Raw genomic sequence first — 27,868 nt, forward strand, 5'->3', positions numbered from 1 at the left:
GTGTCACTGTGGAGGGATTTTAACAGGAGGACATAATTCACCCGTATGCCCAACAAGGCCTCTGCCATTTTTTTTTTTTTTATTAAGTGGACAACGCTCAGTTAATGAGTGAGGAGCCAGCATTGTTGTCCCCGCCCATAAATATTTTGAGACATCACCCCATAACACAGAGAGCGCCCTAGTCTCTGGAGACATATGGCCTGTGATGACTGTGTCCCTGAGGGTTATGTAATGCAGCAGTAAGTCTTCTCACTGAGGTGTGACACGTCATGCACCGGCCCCAGTGGAGGAGAGTTCAGCGTTTGTCCTGTGGTTTTTTTTTTTTTTCATAGGATCATTTCATTCTCATCTATCTGGCTCGAAAAGCAAACTGTGACTCTTGCAGTGTTTCATAGAGCAGCTTGTGTTTGCACTGCAAGCTCTGGTTGTTAGCAAGTTTTTGTACAGCATCTGCATGATCCTTTTTGATTTGAATTATTCATATTAAATGGGTGCAGTCTTCTGCAGCTTACTCAAGATACATATTTTTCAGGCACCTATACTTCATTTGAGTGCAGCACTTCTATTTCATGGCACTTTATACTTCTACTTCAATACATTTCAGAGGGAAATATTATACTTTTTTTTTTTACCACATTACAGATACCTGGCAGCTGTCATTAGTTGTTACTTTGCAAATTTAAGTGAAATAGGATGCATTGCTATAGAATAGACAATTAACAGTTGAAGTTATATCCACCTTTACCAATCATAATGATACCGCCTATATGTTAATGCTTATTTATAGGAAGTACTTTTATGTACTCATATTGAGAGACCAAGGTCAAGATGCTAATTATACTCCATTTTTTTTTTTAAAAACCTCCTGGAGCCATTCAGCATGAGGTACTTTTACTTTTGATACTGTTCTTAAATTTGCCTCACCAGTAATACCTCTGTACTCCTACCTGAGTAAAATGATAGCACTTTCACTAATCATTATGCATTTTTCAGTGATATTCTCACTAGGCCTCCTTTGTCCACCACTGATGAAATCACACATCTAAGAAGTTAGGATTCTCCATCTTTAATAAATGATGTCCTTTGTCTGCACATTCATTTTTACCATATTTTAGCCTTAATTTGAATCACCCTGACGTGATACACATGTTGTTGTTGTTGTTGTTGTTGTTGTTGTTGTTTTCTCTCCATTTGACCCCAAAAATAATTTCAGGTTATTAGCATGAAGTGAGGTCAGGCTAAATAAAGTTTTGAATCACGTGTGAGCTAACTGTCCGGGCTGAGAGGAGCCCAACAGCAGCACTGCAGCTCCTCTGGGCGGACGCTTCCACTCTAACCACCGCCTCTTTCTCCAACTGCACTGGGACAGATTTATGCCTCAGCTTTTTTTTTTTTTTTTGTATTTATGAACACCAGTCCACCCTCCAGGACCCCTTCTAGGACGGCGCGACCGCGTCAATGAAGTGTGAAGACGACATGGGAAGCCCCATGTGCCCGAGATGACCGATGCTCTGGTCCACATAATCACGTATTTGTTTGTCGCCAGAGAGGGAAACTTAAAACAAGGCTTGTTTTTGGAGTTCCACCTCCCCTCCTCTCTCCCCGTAGGATTTGATTCAAAGGCGAAAACCAAGATGGCCGCCGATTCCGTGCAGGTAGGAAAAGTTGACAACTGTTGCGAAAAGTGCGCAAACTTTGCTCCAGAGGCTCAACCATAAGTTAGTAAACAGCGTTATTTTGTCAAAAGCTGAGTCGCTGCGAAGTCGGTAGTGTTGTATTTATGTTACGGGCTTGTGCTAACGTTAGATCCCAAAGAGTTGTCTGGGAATTATCCATGGATTGAGGCCTGGGAAACAATTATCCAAAGTAATTTATCCTGAAATATTCCAAGTGTATTAAACCGGTAGATTTGGGCGGAAGCTGCTGTGTTAATTCATGTAACGGCCGTTGACGTAACACGTTATAGCGTCAGTAGTTGCTGTAGATCAAGTCAAAAATATAGTGGTAGTTGAACGTTAACGTTACAGCTAACGTTAAGTTAACCTGCGTTACTTTTAAAAGGAAAAAAAATAAACAGTGTCCTCTGTGTTGATGTAAGTTACCGATAACGTCATATTTTTTTTTCATTTTTAATATGTTTATGCTCAATATGAATACAGTTAAAATCGTTAAATAGTTTTTTTTTTTTTATAAATGTCAGGTTTGTTTGACTTTAGGTTATCGAACACGTTACAGACCGGATGAACTTACAACATTAGCATTAGCGACGTGAGATAAGTCAGAACGTGACTACTCTAACATGCAAATGCGCATTTTTCTATTTTTAAATAAGGACTAAAGTTCAAACCGGCATTACGGTCGTGTTTCATAATTCCCCACGAACAAGTCGTGACTCACTGATTAATGTGGTTTCACTTGAGTGACGTCAGACCTGAAATAAGTCGTTCTGACAAAAACATTTGTCTTAAGACCTACAGCTCATCCACAACTTTCCCTAAATCCCCCGTTGAAGTGTAAGCTAGCTTTAGCGGCGTCTTCCCCCACACTGTATTCACGTCAGTCTGACAACTCGCACCCTGTTATTCATCTTCACGGGGAGGGAGAACGGCTACAGTAGATAAGGAAGCTAAGACTTGTGGGAAGTGTTCGTCCAAATGTTCTTCTATTCATGTGATCCTGGCTGCTGTTGTAGATTGAGGCAACAGGTGGGGATCACCTGTCCTGTCGCCATGTAGGTGATGCCTTCACTGAACCGGTTTGATATTAAAATGTCTATTTTATACGGTGGGTGTATTCATTTTAAGTTGGCTGATAACAATAAGCTGTAGGCTAGACCGCCTGTGTCCTCTTGAGTATGAGGACAGACATGGATAAAGAGGTCCTGTATTTGGGATCTCATCATAGTATTGGTACGGTTTATAATAACTAGGTGGTGTAAAGTATTACATACTATTTTACCATCAGAGCTGGCTGTTGGTGATTGATCACATTATATATTGCAAACACACAAGTATGATTTTTAGAGAGTTGATCAATCAAGGCGTTTGTGGTCACCTGCCACAAAAGCTTGATGCGTTAGTCGGATGTATGAGTGGACTACTCCATACTATTTCTAAACGGTTCAACCACACTGACAGCTGAAGAGGCGGGAAAGAGACAAAAAAAAAAATCCCTCTTGAGCGACAGTTGATAATAAGAACAGAAGAAATCATCGGTCATTGGTTAAATAAACCGGAAGCATGGCATCACAATGTTTGAATAGGACCGGTTCCTGTTCCAGTGTCTAGTGCACAATGATGCCCATAACGAGCTGAAATATTAACAGGTGTGTTTAAAAAAAACTGCACGACAGAAATAGAAGGTGAGTGGAGGGTTAAACCGATTCAATGTTTCTACCGAGTAGACTGCAGAAGGTCCCAAAGACAAACAGGCTACCCGGAAATATTTAGAGCTCAACTGCAAGAACTGTTATGGTTCAATAATGATCTACGGTAACTTGTGCTTTCCTGGACTGGAATCAAATGTATTTGAGGGAAACAGTATTCTCCCTCCGAGTATTTAACAACTTCTACTTCTGAGGACATTTGGTGTCCTAATTATCTTATATTTTTGTCTCTGTTAAAATAGTCATTAATGAAGGAAAGAAGGAAAAACATCAATATAACAGGTGATCCTAAACTGTGTGTGTGTGTGTGTGTGTGTGTGTGTGTGTGTGTGTGTGTGTGTGTGTGTGTCCGTCCGTCCATTTAGGTGCAAAAAAAAAAAAAAAAAAAAAAAAAAAAAATATATATATATATATATATATATATATATATATATATATATAATGCATTTCTTTTAAACAACAGATACCAATGCAAATACAATTCAATGAATAGACACATTTTGACTGGATGGAAGTGGAAACAGGTGTGTCTGTGTCAGGACTGTTAGACTGTTAGATTTCAGTTTTTTTGCCAGTTACAGATAATAATACATAACAATAACACAAGCCCAGCCCTATGTTGCGTTACTTAATGAGATTGTAGTGCATTTAGCTTATTAGGACTTAAAGATTGCCATGTGGAAGTCATTCTTTCTCTATTAAAATATATCTATATTCAGCTAAGCGTGAACAGATATCACCGCGGCGGTTTATATGGAGTGGAACCAGTCGGCAGAGAAACGGGTGCTTCACTGCGGTTGTCGCTCGTTGTCCTTTTGTGACATTGCACATTTGTGGACGCACAATAAATCCACTGCTCTGTCCTTCTCAGAAATCACCATTAACATTGACCCCAAGTGCAAGACGTTACCTACAGTTTGACCTGACGTGGGATATGTCTAAGGCTCGTGCGAAGGCTGCGTTTTGTAGGATCCGTGTTTATTAGCCCGCGTTGCTATTTCTGGTGGCAGCGAAGCGCCCAGGCCGCGGCCGGTGCTCTGCAGCCGGCTGTGGGGCGAGACAGCCGGGTGTCGGGTTTGAGACACGGGGGCCTCGTGCAGAAATGGCGAGGGCTTGGCTTTTTTTTAAGCGCGAGCCTGGATAGTGGCCTCGACCTTTTCCATTGTCCTATTGTCTGAATGGAGCTCTTGTTGTTGGACTTGGGAGCTTTCGAGGCTTAAAGAACAAGTTAACCTGCTTACACTTGAGGCTCAGGCCTAATGTTTGCTTTTACCTCTCGGCTTTTCACTAAAAGAGCTTTCAAAGCAAAGTTGAAAAGTTGTATAATTGTATAATGCACTTCTTAGCTATAGCTTAGTGTTTTTATTTTGTAATATTGAACACAGCATGTTAGTCTTTTTCATTTGTTGTGAGCCTTTTTTTTAAGAATCCGCAGAGCCGCACCGACGAGAACAAGCTCCCTCACTCCATCACAAAGTGTTTTGCATTGTGCCGCGAGTGGAAACATTTGCTTACAATTCCTGCTTCACTCGTCTTTGAGCCTAAGAAGTCTGGAGTTGTCTGTGTGGCGTCGCTCCCCCGACAGGTGTTCAGGCAGTAAGAAAAGGATAAGGGCCACACAGGTGAACGAGCGACTCGAGGAAGTCCGGCAGTTCTAGAGAAACCGAGAGGTGAAACCGATCCGGCAAAATGAGCCCCTGCTCTCCTCCTCCTGCTGTAGTTTCTTTTGTTTGATCTCAAATGAAAACGCAGACCCTTGTGGGGTTCTACCGGCTGATTTATTTCCACCTTATCTGATCGGCCTTTTCGTGGATTTCCTTGCATTGTTGCGCAGTAAAATAGGCTCTTTTAGGGTGTCCTCGTGCTGTCCTCGCACCGCATTGGGCAAACACGGCTACAGTGCAAACAAGTTTAGCAAGGCAGTGAGCTGAAGAAGAGAGCCGCCCCCCCACCCAACACACACACACACACACACACACACACACACATCCACTTCCAGGAGTTGTGACCTCCATTTTACCTGTGAGTCATCAAGCAGCCATATCCAGGATATGTGCGATTTCCTCTGAAGGGAGCACCTGTAGAAGAGCGAGTGGGGAGGTTTTATAATGGCCGATGGAAATCCCGTATTTTGCCAGTCATGATTTATTCCTAAATTTAAATCTTCAGGTAACCGTTTAGCCCGACGCTCCCGGATCCTGACTCATTTTGATCAATGATCAATTGAGTCGGTAGATGACGGCCTGAATGACGGCCACCCAATGTGAAATGTGGCCTCTTGAACCTGTCTTACAGTTGTGGGGGTGTCGTCGTCGTTTCACAGCTTCTCCTCCTCCTCCTCCTCCACGCATGTTGCTTTCCAGGGAGGGGTGGAAGGCCACAATAGACAGCCAGTGTTGTGTTTTTAACTTGGGTTAATTTTAGACCCAGTCCTTCTCCCTGGAGTGAGATTAGGTCCCATTCTGGGCTGCTCTGACCTCACAGAGTTAGAAGCTAAGAGGGATTTGGCTGTCGCTGCTCAGACGGTTTATCCTCCTCGTTGATGTCACTGGTCTGTGTGAGAACGACAGAGCTGAAGAACGTGAGCCGGATATATCGTGTAGCCTAACCCTTTTTTTTTTTTTTTTTTGGTGGAGGAAGATATCATTTCACCGAACAGAACTTCGGCGGAGTTCACGTCATGATAGTTAGCGCTGGTCAGAACATGCGAGGACGGGTCGGTTCATTTGATCTAGAGATGGAGTTGGCTGAAAGCGATGACGTTCAGGTAACTAAAACCTAGACGTTGTGTCTTGTTGACATCCATCTTTCTTTTTTTTACCATCCTCGCATATCAGGCAACTGTGCTTTTTAACAGTAGCTCACTAAATTAAAGCTAATTGCATTTAAGTCTAAATATTTAAATTTAGGTGTGACTGCTTTAGAGGCTTTAGAGAGTTCTGGATCACCTTTTTTTTTTTAATCGTGCCTGTTGATTCTGTGGTCCGGACGAGTTTGATCGAGTGACATTACGCCCATGATTTTACCGAAACAGCGAAGGTCACAGATGTTGAATAACGACGTGTGTTTATCACGACTAATCGAGCAGTTATCGGCACGGTACCACAGCGAGGGCAGGCTTTGTATTTAGGGTTGTAATTTGGTTTGAGCTTTGATGACTCATCGTTTTGAAATGTTGCGGTTTTTTTAGTAGGAACTCAATTAAAAGGTCATATATATTACCCAACAACATATCTTCAAACCAGAGAACTTTGGATGAGTTGCGTTAGGAAACAGGTTCTTCATCTCAACTAGTGGATCGTGACGAGTTTGCACCACTGTATTCATGATGACCTTTTTTTTAGAGCCGAAGCCATTCAGGAAGGCACCTCCTAATCCCTCTTTAGTTAAGGTGAAGGCTTTAAGGATGCAAGTAAACGGTGACTGACGGCAGCAGTGAAAACACCGTGTGCAGAGGTGAGCTCAAGTTCAGAACGCACCGCCACGCCGGGCCTCGCCTCCCCAAAATCCTCCCACCGCATATCGCCAGCGCGTTGAAGTTGTTCTAGCTTCATTCATTTGAAATATGTTCGCTGTAGAACAGGAAATAGGACATTATCGTTGATCTCCTGATGCTCACGATCATAACAACACTGTTTCACAGAAATGCTTGTGTCGCTTCCTTACTGCCGTCATGTGTTTGTGCGTGAACAGCCTCGGCTGTTTTGTAAGTCGGCGCTGCTTTCCGTTTACGTTGATGAGTCCTGTTGGTTAGTTGCCGCTCAAATAACGCCGGTCTACTGAGTCATTGAACTCTGCATGTCCTCTCCTCCTCTTTCTCTATTATCCCTTCTCTTCCTCCCTTTGCTGACCTCCTTCTTAAATACATTCCACATCTTCCTCTCATCTCTTTTTTTTTTTTTTTTCCTCCTCCTTCTCTGCTTGTCCTCCTTCAGGGGGATGCCAGGGGCCAGCTGGTGGCGGAGCGACTGGGTCTGGGACACAACCTGGACCTGTCCGACACCATGGTTCAACAGAAGCTGGACGAGATCAAGGAGCAGATCCGACGCGAGATCCGCAAGGAGCTGAAGATCAAAGAAGGTGCCGAGAACCTCCGAAAGGTAAAGTCGCTGAAGATGTCGTGGAGGGTCTTTCCCTCTTTGACATTTACTTCTATAAAAGTTCTAACTCATAAGAGACGGGTCAAAGTTCACAATCAAAGACGTTTTTACGACCGTTCTCTCGTAAACTGACATTCTTAAATGAAGAGTCCCCTTTTCAAATCTTTGCCATTTTGATAAATTGTCACATTTTCTCTCCTCCTCTCCTCAGGTCACCACAGACAAGAAGAGTCTGGCTTACGTCGACAACATGCTGAAGAAATCCAACAAGAAGGTTGAGGAGCTTCACCAGGAGCTGCAAGAGCTCAACGCCCACATCGTGGTCAAAGACCCTGAAGAACTGCTAGGTAACAGCAGAAACACTGCAACAGAGTAGTGAACCGTGACCAAGTCGCTAAGGACAGTTGACATCAGTTAAAGCTTTAACCACACGTCACTTCTATACAAATCTATCATGGTTGTAGCTGTGCTCCTTTACATTTAGCTCCCTATTCCTTGTATCTAAGCATTGAATTAGGGCTAGTTATATATTGCTCAAATACAGTTTTTGCATTTCTTTCTTTCTTTTAGCTGATATTTTCCAGCATAATTCAAGCAGGTTAGCACAGTTTATTTGATTTGATATTATCTTAATTAATAATAATTAATCTTATCTTGATTTTATCTGGGATTTTTGTCCAGGTGTCATGTCACAAAGCAGCAACTTCCCTTCCAAACATCGTCTCCATCTCTTCACCGATACCGGTTTATTGTAAATGCAAAGCACCGCTTGAGTAAACAGCTTTTGTCAGTGTTGTGTCAGAACGACACCTATACGAACACACACACACACACACACACACACACACACAGGGATCGTTGAGTGCTTGGAGGTGACTCACTCTCCGGCGGCTGACATTGTTGCATTCCACATTCCACCGACGGTTACAATGAGCCGTCGATTGTTCCCCTCCGAGGCCGTTGAAAGCCCGCTCCTGTGCGTTTGTCGACAGCAGTGGAGCTTGTAGCGAGTTACCCGCAGCACAATATGGTTTTGTTACATTAGTTGCCGTATGCAGCATGTGTTGGTGGCGAGTGTCTGGTGTGGATTCAGGATTAGAAGGAATGACATTTGTCTAGCTGTTAGCGTCACATCCCCCCGGTTCAGTTGACATAAGGAAGTAGATGAGGAGGAGGAGGAGGAGGAGGAGGAGGGGGGGGGGGGGGGGGGGGGAGGGGGGGTCGTGTCTTGGTAAATGGTTATCTTTTAAGTGGGAACAAATTTAGCCTGACTCGCTGACTCTCACTCTGATGAACGAGGGCTTTCTTTGCAAGTGACGCGACGCCGGCGGAATGTCGCTGGCCGTCGCAAAAGTGATGGAGAGGGAACCAGAGGAGGCGCTCGGCTCCGCGGTCATGAGGCGACTTGTTGAAATTGCTCTCGACTCCGCAAGAGACGGCCGCTTGTTTTCCTGAATTAGTAGGAAGGAGTTGCTCTGCCTCTGCGAGCAGCCAGAATGTGTTTTTGTTCCAGGAGAACGTTGAGGGGGGCTCTGGTTATTCTCCGCCACTCAGCTGAGGCCAGAAATGGACCGACTCGCTCTCGTGTGCTGTCTGCCAGCAGCAGCAGCAGCAGCTCTGACGCCGGGGTCACCAGTCAGGTCACCAGTCAGGTCACCAGTCAGGTCACCAGTCAGGTCACCAGTCAGGTCCCTCTGTCACACATATGAGCTCGCTCATCAAGAGCAGCAGTTTACGCCCTGGTTATGGATCAGATATTGGGCAATTATGACTCAAAAAGCTTGATCGGGTATCGTGACAATAGGGGCGGATCTATTCAATTTAGTTCTATGTTTTATATGCTTTATACTTTATAGACTGGAGTTTCCATTCAAGTTTTTGAAGTTGTTGGTGTACGATTTAATGGTAAATAACAATTCAGTAAAATTTATATTTAAGAATTTCTTTCGTTTACGTCAATCCTGATGTTGCCTCACTCGTAGGAGGAAGATCTCCTCCACACAGGGAGGCATACAGCTTATTATTCTAACTATGGTATTGGACCCAAAGCCCGGGTATCGGCGTCGGATCGGTGCACCCCTGTCCCCGAATGCAAGTCCAGCCTGTTGTCCTTCCAGTTATCGTATCACTTCTCAAAAGACAAAACACCCACGCCAGTCTTAGTCCTCCAGCTCTCCCAACCATGATGTAATTGTTACCAGAGCAGTGTCGGTATGTTCCTCGTTGCCTCCTCATCAGATACAGATGGGGTTAGTCTGAGGGAGGGTTCCCCCTGTCAGCTGTCCAGCAGTGACATCAGCCCTGCAGCTATTCAGTAGCTCAGTATCTTGTCCTCTGGCCTCAGCGTGGGCTGAACTGCTGAGAAAGAGGGGCGGCGGCGGGGGGGGGGGGGGTCCTTGAATTCTTGGCTCTGCAAGACCTTGACCAAATCACGCCTCCTTCACGCAGAGAGGAAAGCCCCGAACGTAGGCGGGACGACACGCGCTGCACTGCCACACGTGTGTTTCTCAGACTCTTGACTGTGAAATGTGGATTCTACGAACACTAAAGTTAGTTTTACCCCAAGCCCCTGTTAAATTCTCACCTTGCTCCACAGGCTTGAGGGAGGGAGGGAGGGAGGGAGGGAGAGGGAGAGGGAGAGGGAGAGGGTTGCCCTGGGAAGGCTAACTTCCTCCCCCTCCTGCACCGAAACCTCAGCAGCGATGTCTTCTCGGCTCATTAAGGGTCATTAGATGAGTCATTTAGGGAATCCGTTCAAAGAGTCACATGCTTCCTTTTTGCCCATGTCCCGCAGGTGTTCAAAGGAATCCGTGGACACTGTTTTGATGAAACATTCAGTATCAATGAATCACAGACCCTGCTGCCTGCTGGTTGTTATTATTATCTGTGTTTGGCAGCGTCTTCCAGAATAAATGATTTTCCTCACCGCTGTTATTTTTAGTTAACGCTGTTCAGGCTCAGTTAGATGAACTCAGGACTCCTTCAGGGAAGTCTGCTTGAAGTCTTTATGTCATGTGACTTTTTTCTTTTTTTTTCTCAGTGGACTTTAAAAATCAAAAAGAAGAGAATTTGAGGTCGTTTACATCGTGGACCTATTATTTAGAGCGTCCTGGTGTATGAAATGTCATGGCTTGTGTTCTGGATGTGCCGTGTGCTCTTTGGGTCCTTTCTGAGAGCGGTTTGCTTCATGACGCCATAAAAACTGAAACTGAACTTGCAAGTCAAGTCAGGAGAAGTCAGGCAGGTTTTCTTGCCCACCTCACCCGTGTGTGAAAATGTTTTCGCTCTGCGCTCAGCCTGGGGAGGGGTTTTCTCAACACTTTTCGAGTCCCGACACGACCCAAAAAAACAACAAAAAAACACTACAAAACAGTGAGCTCGTCAGCCTCAACTGTGGTCCAGCTCCAGGGATAGAAGAAGAAGTGTGTGTGTGTGTGTGTGTGTGTGTGTGTGTGTGTGTGTGTGTGTGTGTGTGTGTGTGTGTGTGAGGATGCATGAGATACTCAAACGCCTAAAAAGCACCGTGTTGTTAGAGCAAAGGAAGAAGCAAAGTTTGAAATTGACATTGTTTTGGATATTTCATAAGCGATTACACCACATGTGAAGTAATGTAGTATTGGTAGTAGTCTGCAAGCTCACACTTGTCTAGTGTGTTGTTTTTTTGTTTTTTTTCTTCAGTTGCTCAGAATAGAGATGACTGCAGGGTTTCCCTCTGCTGTTTGACAGATTTCAGGAGCGGGACAATGACGTGACAGAGAATCTATTTGAATTAACAGCGATTGCCTTTTTTTTTTAATAATAGTTCCTGAAAATCAAAAGGATCATAGCAAATTCAACTGAATATTTGCGTGCGCTGGGTTTACTTTTAATGTGTAATCGCACAATACGACAATCTGTTGTTTCTGCAAAATAGAGCAAAAAAAAAAAAAAAAAGTCTCACTCTGGCGCCATTTATTTAACTGAAATTCTACTTTATGTCAGACTCCTGATCCAAATCTTAACGTTTTTTTGTTAACAAACCGTATTAAATTATCAACAGTAGATGCGTTATGCGAGTCCAGAAGTCGCTTCCTGCAAAGTTAGTGCTGCAGGACTCTAAAACTTAAAAATGGCAGCCGATGAATAACACACGCATGCTAAGATACTATTTACAGTAAGTGTGCGCCAACGGAGTTTTGTCACAAATATACAGAGTGATATATCTGAGCCATGAAGTTAAAACCTGTACCCTTTTTCTTTGCCTTTCCCTAGAATGCCCTTTGACCCCAGATACGCCCAACAGCGAGGCGAGGATGTGCACCAGCAGCAGCCGCCTGGCCGCCCTGAAGAGACAGAACGACATCGAGCTCAAAGTCAAGCAGGGAGCGGAGAACATGATTCTCATGTACTCCAACGGGCCGTCCAAGGTGAGACTCGCTGTAAAGCAGACGCCCCGTTTAAGCTGTGTTGAGGATGATTGCGGCTCATTCAAGCTGGGGTCTTACGTCTGTAGTTAATGTATTTTGGCAGTAGCACCGTTGTACTCGCTAAGTACTTTTGGCAAACATTGTGACGTCGCCACTAAAATGAAATAGGAAATAGAAACACGAGCAGTCAGACAATCGTAAAGGTTTTATACAGACCCTAACGCTGGCCACACGAGAGAGACAATGAGGCCGAGTAGTAAAATTAACGTCCTAACTAATGTAAAAGTCCTTCTGTTTACAGTCACAGTTTACGAATAAACCGCCACACAAAGTTCCGTGATCCGGGCCAAAGTTTGCCGGCCCCGCCCCCTCAAATTTGTGTGATATCTTTCCTCTTGTTTGAATTGATTTCTTTCAAGGGCCTAAAAATAATAATAATAATAATAAAGGAAAAGATATTATTATAACAAGAAATCCTTGTTATAATAATCCTTAAAATAGATTTTAATACGTGTATCATAACTGATCGTGGCCAAAACTATGAAAACAAGACTTGAATTTGCATCACAAGGGGTGTAAACAACAACAGCAGCAGCAGCAAAAACAATTCTCTGGGCCGACATCCATCAATCATGCTTTCATCCATCTTTTTTTTTTTCTTCTGCTGCATCAGACAGCCAGCAGTAGGCTGGGCGATGGAGTAGCCTGAGGTCCCAGCTGGGTTAGCTTAGCTTCCATCTCGGCGGCGTTTGGTCCGGCTGGTCCGTCTGGTCGGTCGGTCGGTCTCCACCCTTCCTTTTCAGATGTTGATGAATGTATTCTGTCATCTGACATTAGTGATAAACATTAAAAAAAATATATATGACAGAAATGTAGCAAAATCCTTAGGAGCTTACATGCGCTCCTGGTAATCACAATGCTTATTTATTTAGTCATTATAAGAGCCTTAGTATATTAAAAGGCTCAATCCATTTTTTTTTTTTTTTTTTTTGAGAAGCAGTCTGCAGGTGGTAGGATGATCCATGTTGGGTTTTGCTTGCACAGCGTCGCTGTCGGGGAGGAGGAAACCCGAGAAGGCGCTGACACATCCTGCGTGTCGTCTGCACTGCTGTTTGTTCACAAAGCTCTCTGTGGCTCCTCTAATGCGCCGCGGAGTGAGGAGAAGCTATCATTTAGCACCGGGGGGGGGGGGGGGGGGGAAGAGGCTTGTGTGTCGGTTACCAGAACGGACGACAACAGCTGGAGCACCGAGAGCCGCTCATCCCGGCTCCTGTGTGTCCGTCTCGGGAGTAATTGAAGCCACTGTTGTAGTAGACGGTTTAGTGTCGTGTAGGGTTTCAGTAGTGAGTCTCTACTTAGCCGGTGATGTAATGTAAAAAGTGCGAATCCTTTTTTTTTTTTTTAAAGGGATAGTTTGACACTTGTGGAAATACTTTTTTGATTCTCTTTCTCGGCGAGAAGCCCGGCTCCGTCCAAATGTAACAAGATCCGCACCGTGCTCTCATAACTGTAACCGTCCTGTAATGGAAATGTGTGTGAATATCTGCCCAGTTTTACATTACAACAAGAACAATTTTGGAAAGACTATAAACGTGACGACGTCTTAACTTCATGTCGTATTTTATTTTAGCCAGACGCAAGTCCTTGTTGTCTGGCTGTTGTGTTCATGTGAGTATTGTTTGCGTCGGGGTGTGTAACTGTCACATGATCCCCACTGTCTGGAAGGAGCCTCTGTCTGACTCGGGGGGGGGGGGTCGCTTACAAAAACACTCTGACCTCCCCCGAGTCAGACGGACGGACGGACGGACAGACAGAGGCACCTTCCAGATGGAAATAGTCCTGTCCTGATGTCAGAGAGGAAATGCCTGCTGGACAGAGGTCTTTCCTGAACGTGCAGCGCCGCCGCCGTCAACAACCAGGATTTAAACTTCAGAGGAATTCGGGGTGGAGTTTGCTTACACCACTGTGTGTTTGTGTGAGTGTGTGTGTGTGTGTAATGGCACATATGACACAAAATGAGATCCCACTTTCTTTCTTTTTTTTTTTTTAATGATTAAGATTTTCCATGTGGTCACTCGTTCTTTTTGGCTCCAATTAAGGGCATGAACCGGCGTCCTGGCTGTTTGTGTTACGTGCTCACAACATCAGAACACAATAAGTGGTGAGGGATGGTGTGCTGTTAGGGTCCTCTGTAAAGTCCCGACATCCAGTTATTTTAGGGAAGACAAAAGCTTCCAGTCTTTCATTCATGCATTAATGTATAACAACGTGTGTTGTTTTTATCTTGTGATATTCCCCCCCACCAACGGACAGTTTAAATTCAATTTTTTTTCTTCTTCTTAGGATCGTAAGTTGCTAGCGACCGCCCAGCAGATGCTCCAGGACAGCAAGACGAAGATAGAGTTCATCCGGATGCAGATCCTCAAGGCCAGCCAGGCCAGCGAGCTGAGCTTCGAGAACAACGACGTGATGGGTGAGCAAACGCCCCTCGAGAGCTCACACAAGGTCCTCCGAACAATTACGTCCAAATGAAAGACTCGTTTCCTTCCTTGTCCTCCAGACAAGCCCATCATCAGCCCGCTGGACCTTCGGGTGGAGGAGCTGTGTCACCACGCCAAGATAGAGTCCGCCGTGGCAGAGGGAGCCAAGAACGTCATGAAGCTCCTGGGCTCGGGGAAAGTCACGGAGAAGAAAGCCCATTCGGAGGTAGATGTTTGTGTTCATGTCCATTTTAAAATTACGAATACGATTCCACTTTCATGGCCTGTCAATGAAACTGATCCGCTCTATTAAAGTAGAACGGACCTTGTAATTGATGTTTCCATCTCTTTCTATCCTTCTCCATTTCCTTTCCTCCCACCCTCCTTTGCTTCCTTTTGTACTTCCTTCCCTCCTTCCTTCCCTCCTTCCTCTCTCCAGGCCCAGGCTCGTTTCAACGAGTCCAGTCAAAAGCTCGACCTCCTGCGGTATTCCTTGGAGCAGCGCCTCAACGAGTTGCCTAAGAACCACCCTCGCAGCAGCAGCATCGTGGAGGAGCTGTCCCTGCTGTCCTCGCCGGTCCTCAGCCCCAGATCCAGCCTCATCTCCACGCAGAACCAGTACAGCACCGTGACCAAGCCCGCTGCACTCACAGGTAACTGGACCGGATAATGATGGTTATTGGTAGCACGATGATCATTTGAGGTCATTTACACTTTCGATATACCGGCATCATCCTATTGTTCTTAACCACCAAACAATACAAAATGTTCAAGTGTGGGTATTGGAACTTGGCAGGTGTATTAGTTTTAATATAATTATTATTCTTGCATACTTCCTTCAGTCACACAACAATCTGTTAAAGCTTGTTGGACAGCGAGAGATTCATCAGTTAATCTTGATCGTCTTTTGTAGGATTCAGTTTCTATGAATTCTGACATTTTTTTTAAAGAACTAAGTTGGGTATAAATGTCTTACTCTGCTGTCTTGACGTCCATTTTTTTCCTTTGATTTATCGAGACAACATACGATACGATCGCTCCCATTTTCCGGGTGAAGGTCTCCCTCTTATTACTTGAAGGAAAAAGTTACTTTTTCCCTTTTATTACGCCCTTTCATTATTTCGGGGGCTTCTGTTTGACACCACCTGTTAGTTATCGACCAGTTAGTAGATTTACAGACACGGCTCACCTCTCGTTACTACGTCTCCTGTTATTATTATTATTACCCAAAGAACAAACCTTCACCTGATACATTTTGAAAACACTTTCAAATACATCGACCAGTTCAAAATAGGATAACTGTGAACAAGACGGATTGCGTGCTACAGGTCTGTGTATCTTCCCACCTCACTTCCAGGCACGTTAGACGTCAGGCTCATGGGCTGCCAGGACCTTCTGGAAAACGTCCCCGGTCGCTCCAAAGCCGCGTCTGTCCCGCTGCCCGGCTGGAGCCCCAGCGAGACGCGCTCGTCCTTCATCAGCCGAGCCAACCGAAACCGCGGCGTGAGCTCACGGAACCTGACGAAGAGCGAGGAGCTCTCTAGTGAGTAGACCTCTAAACGCTGTCTGGAAGATGAAACGATTTGAAAAGTGCTTCTGAGACACAACCTCGGCTGTACTGCCAACCGAATCGCAGTCACAATCGGGGGGGCATTGTTAATACATCAGTACTTAATAAATAACGTGTGAATGTGTCCTCAGATGAGATCAGCGCAGTGTTGAAGCTGGACAACACGGTAGTCGGCCAAACGAGCTGGAGGTCGGTCAGTAACCAGGCCTGGGACCAGAAGTTTACATTGGAGCTGGACCGGGTAACTCACACACACACACACACACACACACACACACACACACACACACACACACACACACACACACACACACACACACACACTTCTGCCCTTGACCCTCGTCTGTGTTGTTGACTTAGTGTTGTGTTTGAACAACACATTCAGTGTGTTTCACATCAGTTCTATATATATGTGTGTGTGTGTGTGTGTGTGTGTGTGTGTGTGTGTGTGTGTGTGTGTGTGTGTGTGTGTGTGTGTGTGTGTGTGTGTGTGTGTGTGTGTGTGTGTGTGTGTGTGTCTGTCCTGTAGTCTCGTGAGCTGGAGATCTCGGTGTATTGGCGTGACTGGCGTTCGCTCTGCGCTGTCAAGTTCCTGCGACTGGAGGACTTCCTGGACAACCAGCGTCATGGGATGTGTCTGTACCTGGAGCCACAGGGGATGCTGTTTGCTGAGGTGCTGACAAACTCACAAACACACACCGACTATTATGTGTGTGTGTGTGTGTGTGTGTGTGTGTGTGTGTGTGTGTGTGTGTCTATAATGGAAGTGTTTCCTACTGCCCATGCAGTTGTACTAGCTTTCTGTGTTGTCTACATTTTTTTTATTTCTCTTGTACAGGTGACATTTTTCAATCCGGTCATTGAGAGACGACCAAAGTTGCAAAGACAAAAGAAGATTTTCTCGAAGCAGCAAAGTGAGTCATCGTTCAACATGACCTCACACTTATTCAAGGTGTTCTTTTTGTGATTCTCAGACACGGAAACCTGCAAATTTCCGGGGAAAAGGAGAGATTACTTTTGTGATGTTGACCCGCGTTCCTCGTTGTTCTCCATCCGTTTCTCACGGTCCTTTTTTTTTTTTACAAACGTCATCCCCTCTTTGCTCTTTGTCTCACCTGCCTCTTCGTTGTCAGGTAAAACCTTCCTGCGAGCCCCTCAGATGAACATCAACATCGCCACGTGGGGCCGCCTGGTGAGGAGAGCCATACCGACCGTCAGCACCAACTCCTTCAGCCCGCAGGCGGCTGAGACCGGGACCAGCAGCCTGCCTGGTTCTCCCACACCCTGCAGGTACTAAGACACACGTACCCGTACGTACGCACGTCAACGGCTATTCGAGAGCAATCCACAACTCGCGCTAAAATGTGTCGCGTACCTCTGCCGGTTCACAGCGACCCGCTGGTGACCAAGCTGGACTTTGACAAAGAGCCCACCCCGGGACCCAAACACTACCCAGCACCCGACGACAACCGAGAACCGCTGGTGCAGGATAAGATGCCCGACAAAGAGGAGGTACAGGTACAGTGATTTCATTTAAAAAAAAAAAAAAAAAAATGTTCTCCATTATTAATGTGTCCCTGCAGATGAATGGAGTCATGCAATATCTTAGTATATAGTGATTGTCAAAGCATATCTGTGATTATTACTATGAAGACGCAACAGATGCAACTATTATTTTCCAGTAATAAATCGCTCTTCCATCATTTCTGGTTGACCTGTCGTCACCGCTTTGTGTTCCCTCTCTGCAGGATGCGCTCGCCTCCTTTGACTTCTTGAACAAGAGGAACAGCATGGCGGTGAAGCCGGACCTGGACGGATTGGTGGAGCAGGAGATGCAGCATCCGGACCTGGAGCTCATTGCCATCCAGAAAGACTCTGAGATAAGGTGGGAGGAAAAGCTTCAAGTACATTTCAAAAATGAAGAAGAAGAACATCTTGATATGCTATTTGAGCAGGGTGTGTCACCGTTATTGCTTTTGCCGTTTCACTTTTTGACACCCGTCTGCTCAGTCCTACTGTTCTGATGGGGCTGAAATAGTGACATGGGTGTTAACACTGCCCCCTGGCTTTGAGTTTAACTGTCATCTCTTAATTCACAATGGACACTAATATAAACGCTGATTCCGTTCCAGGGAAGAAGATCAGTTCCACTTCAGTCTCCAAGACTTCAAATGCGTGGCGGTCCTCGGACGTGGTCACTTTGGAAAGGTACGTTTCGTTCGATCAGCCTACAGAACAGGCGACGCGAATCCTCACCTTTTTCAGACGCTGTAACTTTCCTCTGTCCCCCCCCCTCCTCCTCCTCCTCCTCCTCCTCCTCCTCCTCCTCAGGTGTTGTTAGCAGAATACAAAAGCACGGGTGAGATGTTTGCCATCAAAGCGCTGAAGAAAGGAGACATTGTGGCTCGCGATGAGGTGGACAGGTACATGTTTGTTTTTTTTGTTTTTTTTTAAAGTTCTCCTCAGCCAAATACACTGCAAGGCTGCAGGAAGCGCTGCTGTAACTCTCCCTCCTCCTCCTCCTCCTCCTCCTCCTCTCTTTTGCCAGTCTGATGTGCGAGAAGAGGATTTTCGAAACGGTGAACAGCGTCCGCCACCCGTTCCTGGTCAACCTGTTCGCGTGTTTCCAGACGCAGGAGCACGTTTGTTTTGTCATGGAGTACGCGGCGGGGGGCGACCTGATGATGCACATCCACGCTGACGTTTTCTCCGAGCCCCGGGCCATGTGAGTGCCCCCCAACAAGACGCCTCGATTTGGAATCCTCAGTGTGTGATACTTGTAATCTAATAAATACTGGCTGGTTTTGTTTCTGTTGCAGATTTTACGCAGCCTGCGTCGTATTGGGATTACAGTTCTTACATGACCATAAGATTGTGTACAGGTAAGCAGTTTGAGTGACGTCATTCAATTTAGTCCCACATCTGGCGGGAGCATGAAGTCCTCAACACATCTTCTTTTTTTCTTTTTTAATTTGCAGAGATTTGAAGCTGGATAACCTGCTCCTGGACACAGAGGGCTATGTAAAGATTGCTGACTTTGGGCTTTGCAAAGAAGGTGAAATGGAGAACCACATTATACTGAAGGCTTTTTTTTTTTTTTTTTTTACATATTCAGTTATGGATGAATAAGAGAGGCGGTGACAGTTTTTAGAACATTGTGTCGTTATTAAACGCCGCCTGTGTTCCTTTCCAGGAATGGGTTTCAAGGACCGCACCAGCACGTTTTGTGGCACGCCGGAGTTTCTAGCTCCTGAGGTTTTGACCGAGACGTCGTACACTCGCGCCGTGGACTGGTGGGGGCTGGGCGTCCTCATCTTTGAGATGCTGGTTGGGGAGGTGATTAATGATCTGTAATGTAACAGACATTCAGTAACCTTGCGTCGCTGCATATTGTGATTCATGCTGAATGTCAGGGAGTCGTATTCGGCAGCCAGTTGTCACGTCTTCCTATTTTTAATTTTTGTCTTTTTTCTTTTCTTTTTTTTGTCCAGTCGCCCTTCCCCGGTGACGATGAGGAGGAGGTGTTTGACAGCATCGTCAACGATGAAGTCCGCTACCCACGATTCCTCTCGACCGAGGCCATCTCCATCATGAGGAGGGTGTGTAGTGATGCTCTGACAAGGAAGGAAGGAGTCGGTCTTATGTGATCGAATGAACTGAGATTATATCCACTGTGTGTGTGTGTGTGTGTGTGTGTGTGTGTGTGTGTGTGTGTGTGTGTGTGTGTGTGTGTGTGTGTGTGTGTGTGTGTGTGTGTGTGTGTGTGTGTGTGTGTGTCTGGTAGTGTATCCGTTTTTAACATTAACTCTATATCTGCTTCTCCTTGCGCTCAGCTTTTGAGAAGGAATCCAGAAAGACGACTGGGAGCAGGAGACAAGGACGCAGAGGAGGTTAAGAAACATCTATTCTTCAGGGTAAGAAACCAAAACACCATCTTGCAACGATCCACTTTGTGATGAACAAATAAATGAAGCGTCTTTTTAACGTGACCCTCTGTCGGCAGAACATGGATTGGAACGGACTATTGGCCAAGAAGGTGAAGCCGCCGTTCGTGCCGACTATTCACGACGCCAACGACGTCAGCAATTTCGACGATGAATTTACCTCAGAGGCTCCGATCTTAACCCCGCCCAGGGAACCCCGACCGCTGAACTCCGACGAGCAGAACATGTTCTCTGACTTTGATTACATCGCCGACTGGTGTTAGCTTCCCGTCTACACACACACACACACACACACACACACACACACACACACACACACACACACACACACACACACACACTGTGAACCAACCAACAACAGCAATGACTGTAGCTCACATACTTTTTTTTTTTTTTAAACTTTCCTCATCCTTGCCCAGAATGTTGAGGAGGGAGCATCGAGCACGGCGGCTCCCCGAAGCCTTTCGGGCAAAACTTTGTGCCATTTGAGAAGAAAAGTCCAGACGCCTCCAGAGGACCCCCACTTATTTTTTAATCCACATGAAGAACGTTTTTTTTAAAGAAAAAGAAAACAAATGAAACTCTGTCGTTGGAGAGTGAACGAGGAGGAATGCGTTGTCCTCCTGCACACTTTGTTGTCGTGTCCATTGTCTGACCACTGAGAATGTTTTTCATATGAACTCCGAGGAGACGGCAACATCACAATCATGTTATTCAGTGTCACTGTCCTCAGCTTCTTCTTCTTTTTTGGATCTGTACAGATTATATTCAGTCGTATATATATTTTATTTTTGTGTGTTTTCCTTTCTGTATTTGCAAAGCCCTCGCCACAGTTTAAGGACATTTAATCTCACTGTACATTTTTTGAAGTGCTCAAAGCATTCTCACTGAGCGGTCAACTACAGACATCCTGACTACTACTGCTGCTGCTGCTGCTGCTTCTCGACTTGAAATCAAAGGAAGGGTCTTCACCCTAGAGACCCGATCTTTGTCCACAATCTGTTTTGCTTCCAGGTCTGCATAATCACCCACATAGTAGTAATAATAATACTCTGAGTATAAAACAGTAGTCCATCTAGTGTTAAATGAAACACATAACTGATGTTGGAAATTCGATCGTTTAAAATGCCTGTTGGCCAGAAGAAATATTGCTAAATATTTAATATTCCCGTCTGTCTGATGCCCTCTAGTGGCTCTGTAGGTTTTCAGTTGACCTCGGTTCTAAAGATCTTAAGTGCCACTTTGTTTTGCCGTATCTTTTGGAGCAATAAAATCAAACCTAAAGTTAATTATTTTAGAGCCAAGTTCAGTTGGATGTCAATTGTTTCCTTTGAACATCTGGTTGTGGTGAACCTGAAAAGCATTGTTCTTGTTTTCTCAAAGTGAAACCAGCGTTTTGCAGTTAAAAGCTATCGAAACCAAATTCCTCCTGACCGCCTTGAAGCAGCAGACTAAACCCTTGTGGTAAAAAAAAAAAAAGAAAAGTGATTGATGGACTGACGAGAAGCAAAGATGTGTTGTGCAGAAATCCATAAAAGTGCTGAGCTGTTATTTGGGAACCTATGAAACTCAGCTATTCCAGGTTTGTCAGAATGTCACTTAAATGCTTCCCAGGCTGTTCTGTGATCAGTTCCATTTTCCAATCCCGGTTGCAGAGGAACCAGCTGATGACTTTCTGTCCATTTGCATGTTGAACATAAAGTGACTCAAATGTTGGAGAGCTGTTGATATGAATCACTACAGGGGAGGGCAGGGTATATTATATATACATACTGTATGTACACAAGCTGAAAGCACTAATTTTATCAATAGTTTTTAATTATCTACATTTGTTAATGATGAAAATAGATTGTACAAAGTTTGTTTTTTTTATTCTTTGCTTGTGCATGTTGTTGCCAGAACAGAAGACTTTATAGATGGTACACAAATACTCAAAAGTCACAACTGTTGCAGATCACCGGTGTAAAAAAACAAAACAAAAAAGGCATTTCTGCAGCTGTTGCCCATCATAAATGCACAAATTAAACATTTGTAATAGTGGGTTTGCTTCCGTTTGTGCCCGTCCATGAATACGCCCTCGTGGTTTGAAGTGTTTCAGCGAAGGACCAGAGAAGTAAAACAGGTTTAATGTAAACAAAATGTTTAATGTTATTCAAACCATGAGCTCATTATCATGCTTTAATGAAAATCTTTTATTTATTTATTTTTTTAAATTACTTAGAACAATTCAAACTAACAAAATAGAACCAGGTCATTTTTTTCTACAAAAAAAACCAAAACAAAAGTATTATGTATACAGTATGAAACCAGCCTAAAATTGCAAGCATCGATTACATTTTCCAACTTGGACATATATACATGATTCAGTATATACACTCAAATGAAATACTGTAAAGAACAGTCTGCAAGCAGTTTGTTTAAGCACTGGAATGTGTCTGTTTTTTATTCCTGTGAGGACGCCTCGACGAAAGGCAAGAAGTCTGAGGAGGGACAAGGGAAATGATTTTTTTTTTTTAAAAGAAAGAATACAATCCTGTAAGTACGGCAGAAAAAAAAAAACGTCGTCGCTGGTTACGGAGCGTCGTCTTCACAGTTGGGGCAGCTTGTCGACGGGCGTGTCGAATTTGAAGTCTGGAGGGAAGAGTTCTGCGGCGCGTGGGTAGATGAGTCGGTACGACTGTCTGATCGTAACGTCTGCAACACCGGCGATGTCCCCGATTTCTGTGGACACATCGAAGACCAGCTTCAACCTTTCAATCTGAAAAACCTATACAGCCAAAACGACTTCCAAAGACATCACCCCCCCCCTCTCTCTGGTCTCAACAGCATTATCAGAGCACTCACCCTTCTGGGTCTTCTTCTCTGCAGAGGCCTGGGACGCCATGTAGATGGCGGCTGCAGCCACTGAGATGGGGCTCCTGCCGGGCACCAGGTCGAGCTCCACGGCCTTCCTGGCAATGAAGGTGGCCGCCATCTGCACCTGCTTGGGCAGACCCAGGTTTGAGCAGAAACGGGACATGAAGTCTCCGGTGGTGATGAGGTCCACGCTGGTCTCCAGCGCCTTCAGGATCAGCTTGAAGCACCTGCCGATCTCCTTCTTGGAGATCCGGGAGACGGCACAGATCTCTGTGTGGGGAGGTCACAGAAATATCTTTACAGGCATTTCTTTCTATGTGGAATCTCCACTGAACAACATATTAACATTAGAGAAGAGAAAGTAATATGACAGCTAGCTTCATAAAATAAAAGTGTTTATTGTGACCTTTGAATGTTCTCGGTACGCCTTCTTGTCTGCAGGCGATGTAGAGACAGGCCGAGGCGATGGCATCGTTGGCTCGGCCCTTCAGGCTCTTCTGTTCATAGACCTGCTTGAATAAGTTGTTTGTTCTGTCCTGCAGAGCAAAAAAAACCCATCATTTACAGAAAAATAATTATTCGGCGACATCAAGATGGCTGCCTCGCCGTGTTGGTGCGCATCGTTTTGTGTTGTTTATTCTGCTTTTTGCACTGTGTTGATTGTTTAATGTTATGCATCCTTGTATGAGCAACATACCGCGGCAGTAAACGGTTCTGATTCTGATTCTTTATGGATAATCTTTCCAAAAACACATTGCAGAATCAGATTTCCTTTTCCTTTTTTTCTTTTTTAAACTTACGATGATGTTCCTCGGCAGGTTGATGCGATCTGCCATGGTGCTGATTTCTTTGAAGGCGTTGAGCATCGCCCGGTCAGAGCTGCTCATGGTCCGCCGGTTCTGGTACTTGGAGTTACCGAATTCGTCAAAACTAGCTGCGCCGGTTCCCTGTGGTGGAAACGGTGGATCAGTAACGCTCACCGACGCCATGTTAACTTTGAGGAACACGTTCACTGTGTGACCCAAACTCACCACTAAAATCGGAACCAGATAATATTAATATAAAAGCAGAAAATGCTGATATAATTATCAAAACGTTCGCTGTACATCTGAACCCGGTAGTCCAAAAACATTTACTCCACTGGATTAAATATCTTATGAAGAACTTGCAATCATTTGAACGGCAGCTTCTTGAAACAGCTGCAGTTTAAACCGGACCACAAACACCACGGCTCATCAACAACAACAACAACAACGGGCTCCTCACCTTGCTGATCATGGTGGTGAGGTCGCCCCCGTTGAGCAGCGGGTTCTGGGCGTCTCCCACTCGGGATGGATCTTTGAGGGCTTTCTCATTGGAAAACGTTCTCCACTCTGAGCCGACGTCGATAACACGGTCACCTGAGGACAAATAGTATGACAATTATAAATAAATGAAACCCAATAAAGATCAACTTCTTAAACGTTCATTGTAGTTGTAGTTTGTTTTTTTTTTAGCACCGACACAAGAAACCAAAATGTAGCTCGTTCTTCTCCTAGGGACTACATCTTCACTTTCGACAATACCGTTAAAAGCAGACAGTTTCCTTCTGTTAGTCGATGACGAAAACGAGAAGTGAAACTCAGCGACAAATCACGGTGGTTTGATTCATGTGATTAACCTGCACATACCAACTAAACACATTTCCTGTGTTCTTCCGTCTGTCTGTATTAAATCCCTCTGGAATAATTAACCAGAAGATGGTGACATATTCAGCACTAAGTCCCTCGTGAGAACACACCTTCAGAGACTCAAATACTGTAAATATTGTTTCAATCCTTCCGTACTGTATTTCATCAGCTCATCCACAGCCCTGTAACTTTTACTACTATACAGTATAGTATTCTATCTGACGTTCTACACATCCTCCCTCTCTTCTTTCTCATTGTGGTTGTTGTGAGGCAGAACTAGATCATAAAATAGGATCGTAACAAATGTTCAGTCATTCAACTGCATGTTCAAAAGGATGACGGGTGTGACAAAGACGGACATATAACCACGTTATGCCTGTTCTTTGAACGGTGTAGCCGAGCCGGGGATTAGATTTCTGATATTTTAATCCTGTTAGGCTTTTCTTTTTTTCTTTTTTTTTTATACCATACATAACTCTCTTAACATCTCGAGGCAAAGTGACGTTCATCTCCTGAGAGGACAGCCACAGCTATAGCAGCAGGAACAGAAGGTCCTTCAGCTGGCGTCTCTCGCGTCCCACCTGACCCGGTGTCTGCTCCCAGGGCTCGTTAGAGGAGTGCCGTGGGTTCCCTACAGCTTTGTCTCACCATCTGCATCACATGTTGAACGGACTTTTTTTTCCTTCATACACTTTATATCGATGCTTTTCGCACTGAACCAGCCTTTGTCCACTATTTCCTAGAGTAGGTGGATCTTTATTGCGTTCGTAACGTCTCTCCATCACTTGCTTTTCCTCTCATCTGCAACGCCTCGGGTAAATTACTCTTTAACTGGTGTTTGGCTTTTTATTCTCTGGTGAAAAATTTATATCGTATTGGAAATTGAAACAGGCATATCGGATGATCGGAATACCACCCAGCACTAGTTCAAACACTGAAAGCTCTACAATACAGTAAAGGTGCCCTATAATCGTAGTGTATACTGACCTACTACAAGGCCGCATTCAGGACAGATCATGTCCCCTGCTCTGTAGTCCTCCACCAGTATGGCATCAGGGTGGTTGGGACACTGAACTCTTGGAAGGGTCAGGCCATCTCTGCTACAAAAGCAGAACAGTTAAGTGATCAATCAGCTCAAATGGACAGAAAAAGATGGAAAAAAAAGGGAGGAAAATGAAGGCAGATCGACACGGGTGTGAGGTAAAAGGTCAGATGACCAAGTCTCATCTGAAAGAGCTGGAAATAATATGAAGATTTAAAGTGCCAGCAGAGTAGGACTTGTAAACACCACAGGGAGGAAGATCTATATACATAATGTTACATTTAGCACTTTAATTTCTTCCTGTTGTTGTTGATTAGAAATACCCGGGGAAAGCAGACTGAAAGCTCCAAACTGCCTGAACCTGGCTAATGTCAATATGTAACGTAAAACATGATCAAAGACTAACAGGTCATATTAGTATTAATCCAGGATGAACTGAGTCAACAACAGTTCGATAACAACCTGAAGGCAAAGCCTAACAGCAGCCCGTAGTTAAGAAGCATCACAGTCTTAATTAGGGCTGAAACTAACAATTATATTCATTATTGATTAATCTGCGAATTGTTTTCTCAATTGTTTTGTGTATAAAAAAGCAAAAAAAAAATCTCAGTAACTAAATTGTCGTCTTTAAAATGCCCAAGATATTAAAGCTGGAGTCAAAGAATATTTGGGTTTAAATTTGTAAATAACTTTTTAGAATCAGAACCGTTTATTGCCAAGTACGTTACACACACAAGGAACTAGACTTGGTAAATGGTGCATAACAATAAACAATAAACAGTGCGACAATCGAGGCATAATTTAGAAATAAAAAAATTATCAAATTTACAATAAAAAATGGTAAACAAACAGATAACAGTACGTTAAAACAAGTATATTATAAAAGTGGCATGTGCATTTTTATATAGAAAGGATGTGCAAAAACTAGTAAAATATATTATATATGTAAATAGCAGATTTATCTACTAATCGTGTTAGGTATAATCTTATAAATAACAATGTTTACGTTGAACCCCTAACTAGCTAACTACCCCCACACGTCACGATGATGTGTGGAAAGCACAACAGATGATCTAAAGGGCGTGATATCAGAGGCACTACGACATAATTATGCATCAAAACTTTCCACTTTCTACTTTGAATTTACATATTGATAAAAATCCAGACGAACTTGTTTTGTTTTTTATTCCTGTAAATAGACCGCTAGCTTCAAAGCGAGTGCAACGCGTCATGAAGGCGTATGTTCTTCAAACTACTCTGACGTTAGCATGACCGTTACCTGTTGTTAGCCGTAAAAAGAGCTAAAGTGGCGAAAAAACAAGCCGCGAAGCGACGAAAAACAAGCCGCGAAGCGACGTTAACGTGATAATCAACGGAAGGTATTGAGCACCAGTCGAGCGGTGAGATAATGTAACGGCGATACAGAGAGTGACTTCTGGCAACATCTAACCGCTGGGCAGCTAATTTGGCTAACGATAGCAAAGCAGCAGTTCCCGAGCAAAATACAACTCACACCTACCGCTGACAGTAGGAATAAAGACGTAGTAAAATGTGTCATGTCTGACTCGATAACGTTTACAAATGTACATTCTGAGAGCCCACACGAAGAAGGAAGCGGGGAAGATTTGGTTAACGTAGCTACGCACCGGCTTGTCGACGCCATGTTGCTCCTCACTCCGCCTGTGTGTCGAAGAAACAATCGAATGCGCCACCTCTACTTATAACATTTTGTGATCACATGACCGTTGGAGTATGGCGAGCCGTAAGGCTCAAACTAGTCGAAACATCCTTCCGTTTGCATAACATGTTTTGTTTGTGAGAGAGAGAGAGAGAGAGAGAGAGAGAGAGAGAGAGAGAGAAAGAGAAAGAGAGAGAGAGAGAAAGAGAGAGATAGTTATTATATAGAGATATAGAGAGTTAAAAAGTAACAGAATTTACTAAGCACTTAGCACAAACCTTATTACACCACAATATTAGATTATATATATTTACATTCCCAGGCCTATATATATATATATATATATATATATATATATGACTAACTAACTAACAACAGCAAGATTAATGCTTGCGTTTTTCATAACAAATGACCATTTAAAACGTCTGAACTGCCACAAGGAATATCTAAACTGTACTATCCTAAGAAGCCCGATGATGAAGAAAGGGCCTGTGACATTGATGTCTGAGAGTGCCAGCCTGTGTCTCTGACTCTGTACCAGTCTGTGACTGCTCCTCTGTACCATACTTCTCAGGCCTGTGAAGGAAACCACACAATGACACAAAGAGTCACTTGATTTGGTTAGGTTTTGGAACAGAATGACAAATCTACATCCGTCTGCAAATTGTATATTTAAAATAACTATCATATAAACAAGAATAACACATTACATGTGCAGCGACTAACATTTATTTCTA

General features: G+C 44.2%; 2 protein-coding genes across 5 annotated transcripts; one reads left to right on the forward strand and one right to left on the reverse strand.

Annotated features, from left to right (window-relative positions):
* The first annotated feature begins 1,301 nt into the window (after nt 1-1,301).
* Nucleotides 1,302-21,925, forward strand: pkn2a (protein kinase N2a). 3 transcript variants are annotated; one of them, XM_068737579.1, is made up of 23 exons: nt 1,302-1,655; nt 7,321-7,485; nt 7,697-7,832; nt 11,737-11,891; nt 14,235-14,364; nt 14,452-14,597; nt 14,811-15,024; nt 15,729-15,914; nt 16,073-16,182; nt 16,471-16,614; nt 16,780-16,855; nt 17,075-17,231; nt 17,333-17,459; nt 17,690-17,826; nt 18,074-18,149; nt 18,273-18,364; nt 18,490-18,666; nt 18,761-18,823; nt 18,920-18,996; nt 19,135-19,277; nt 19,433-19,540; nt 19,775-19,855; nt 19,945-21,925. In XM_068737579.1, exons 1-23 carry the CDS (start codon nt 1,500-1,502, stop codon nt 20,146-20,148), a joined length of 3,060 nt encoding a protein of 1,019 aa, XP_068593680.1. In that variant the 5' UTR covers nt 1,302-1,499; the 3' UTR covers nt 20,149-21,925. The 3 variants fall into 3 exon arrangements, with proteins under 3 accessions (XP_068593680.1, XP_068593681.1, XP_068593682.1); XM_068737580.1 differs by having other exon boundaries at nt 17,333-17,453; XM_068737581.1 differs by lacking the exon at nt 1,302-1,655 and adding an exon at nt 6,005-6,152.
* On the reverse strand, nt 21,735-27,165 carry gtf2b (general transcription factor IIB). Of its 2 annotated transcripts, none has more exons than XM_068737582.1 (7): nt 27,100-27,165; nt 25,399-25,511; nt 24,008-24,141; nt 23,542-23,688; nt 23,148-23,277; nt 22,730-23,011; nt 21,735-22,606 (listed from the first exon to the last, which is right to left on the reverse strand). In XM_068737582.1, the coding sequence occupies exons 1-7, from the start codon at nt 27,114-27,116 to the stop codon at nt 22,473-22,475; spliced, it is 957 nt and encodes a 318-aa protein (XP_068593683.1). In that variant the 5' UTR covers nt 27,117-27,165; the 3' UTR covers nt 21,735-22,472. The 2 variants fall into 2 exon arrangements, with proteins under 2 accessions (XP_068593683.1, XP_068593684.1); XM_068737583.1 differs by having other exon boundaries at nt 25,399-25,508; nt 27,100-27,146.
* Between the last annotated feature and the right edge of the window lie 703 nt (nt 27,166-27,868).

Source organism: Cebidichthys violaceus, unplaced genomic scaffold (assembly GCF_023349555.1).
Source record: "Cebidichthys violaceus isolate CVI_PGR_0920_01 unplaced genomic scaffold, fCebVio1.0.p SCAF_8, whole genome shotgun sequence".
Classification (NCBI taxonomy): domain Eukaryota; kingdom Metazoa; phylum Chordata; class Actinopteri; order Perciformes; family Stichaeidae; genus Cebidichthys; species Cebidichthys violaceus.

What these genes read in the sequence shown, in the direction of transcription:
- gtf2b (XM_068737582.1), bottom strand. An exon ending in TGAATGCGGCCTTGTAGTAG is followed by an intron (nt 24,142 to 25,398) that starts GTCAGTATACAC and finishes ATTTGTCCTCAG; the next exon opens with GTGACCGTGTTATCGACGTC. An exon ending in ACCTGCCGAGGAACATCATC is followed by an intron (nt 23,278 to 23,541) that starts GTAAGTTTAAAA and finishes TTTGCTCTGCAG; the next exon opens with GACAGAACAAACAACTTATT.
- pkn2a (XM_068737579.1), top strand. Translation starts at nt 1,500, where the DNA reads ATGACCGATGCTCTGGTCCACATAATCACGTATTTGTTTGTCGCCAGA. An exon ending in CAGAAAGACTCTGAGATAAG is followed by an intron (nt 17,827 to 18,073) that starts GTGGGAGGAAAA and finishes ATTCCGTTCCAG; the next exon opens with GGAAGAAGATCAGTTCCACT. An exon ending in TTCTCCGAGCCCCGGGCCAT is followed by an intron (nt 18,667 to 18,760) that starts GTGAGTGCCCCC and finishes TTTCTGTTGCAG; the next exon opens with ATTTTACGCAGCCTGCGTCG.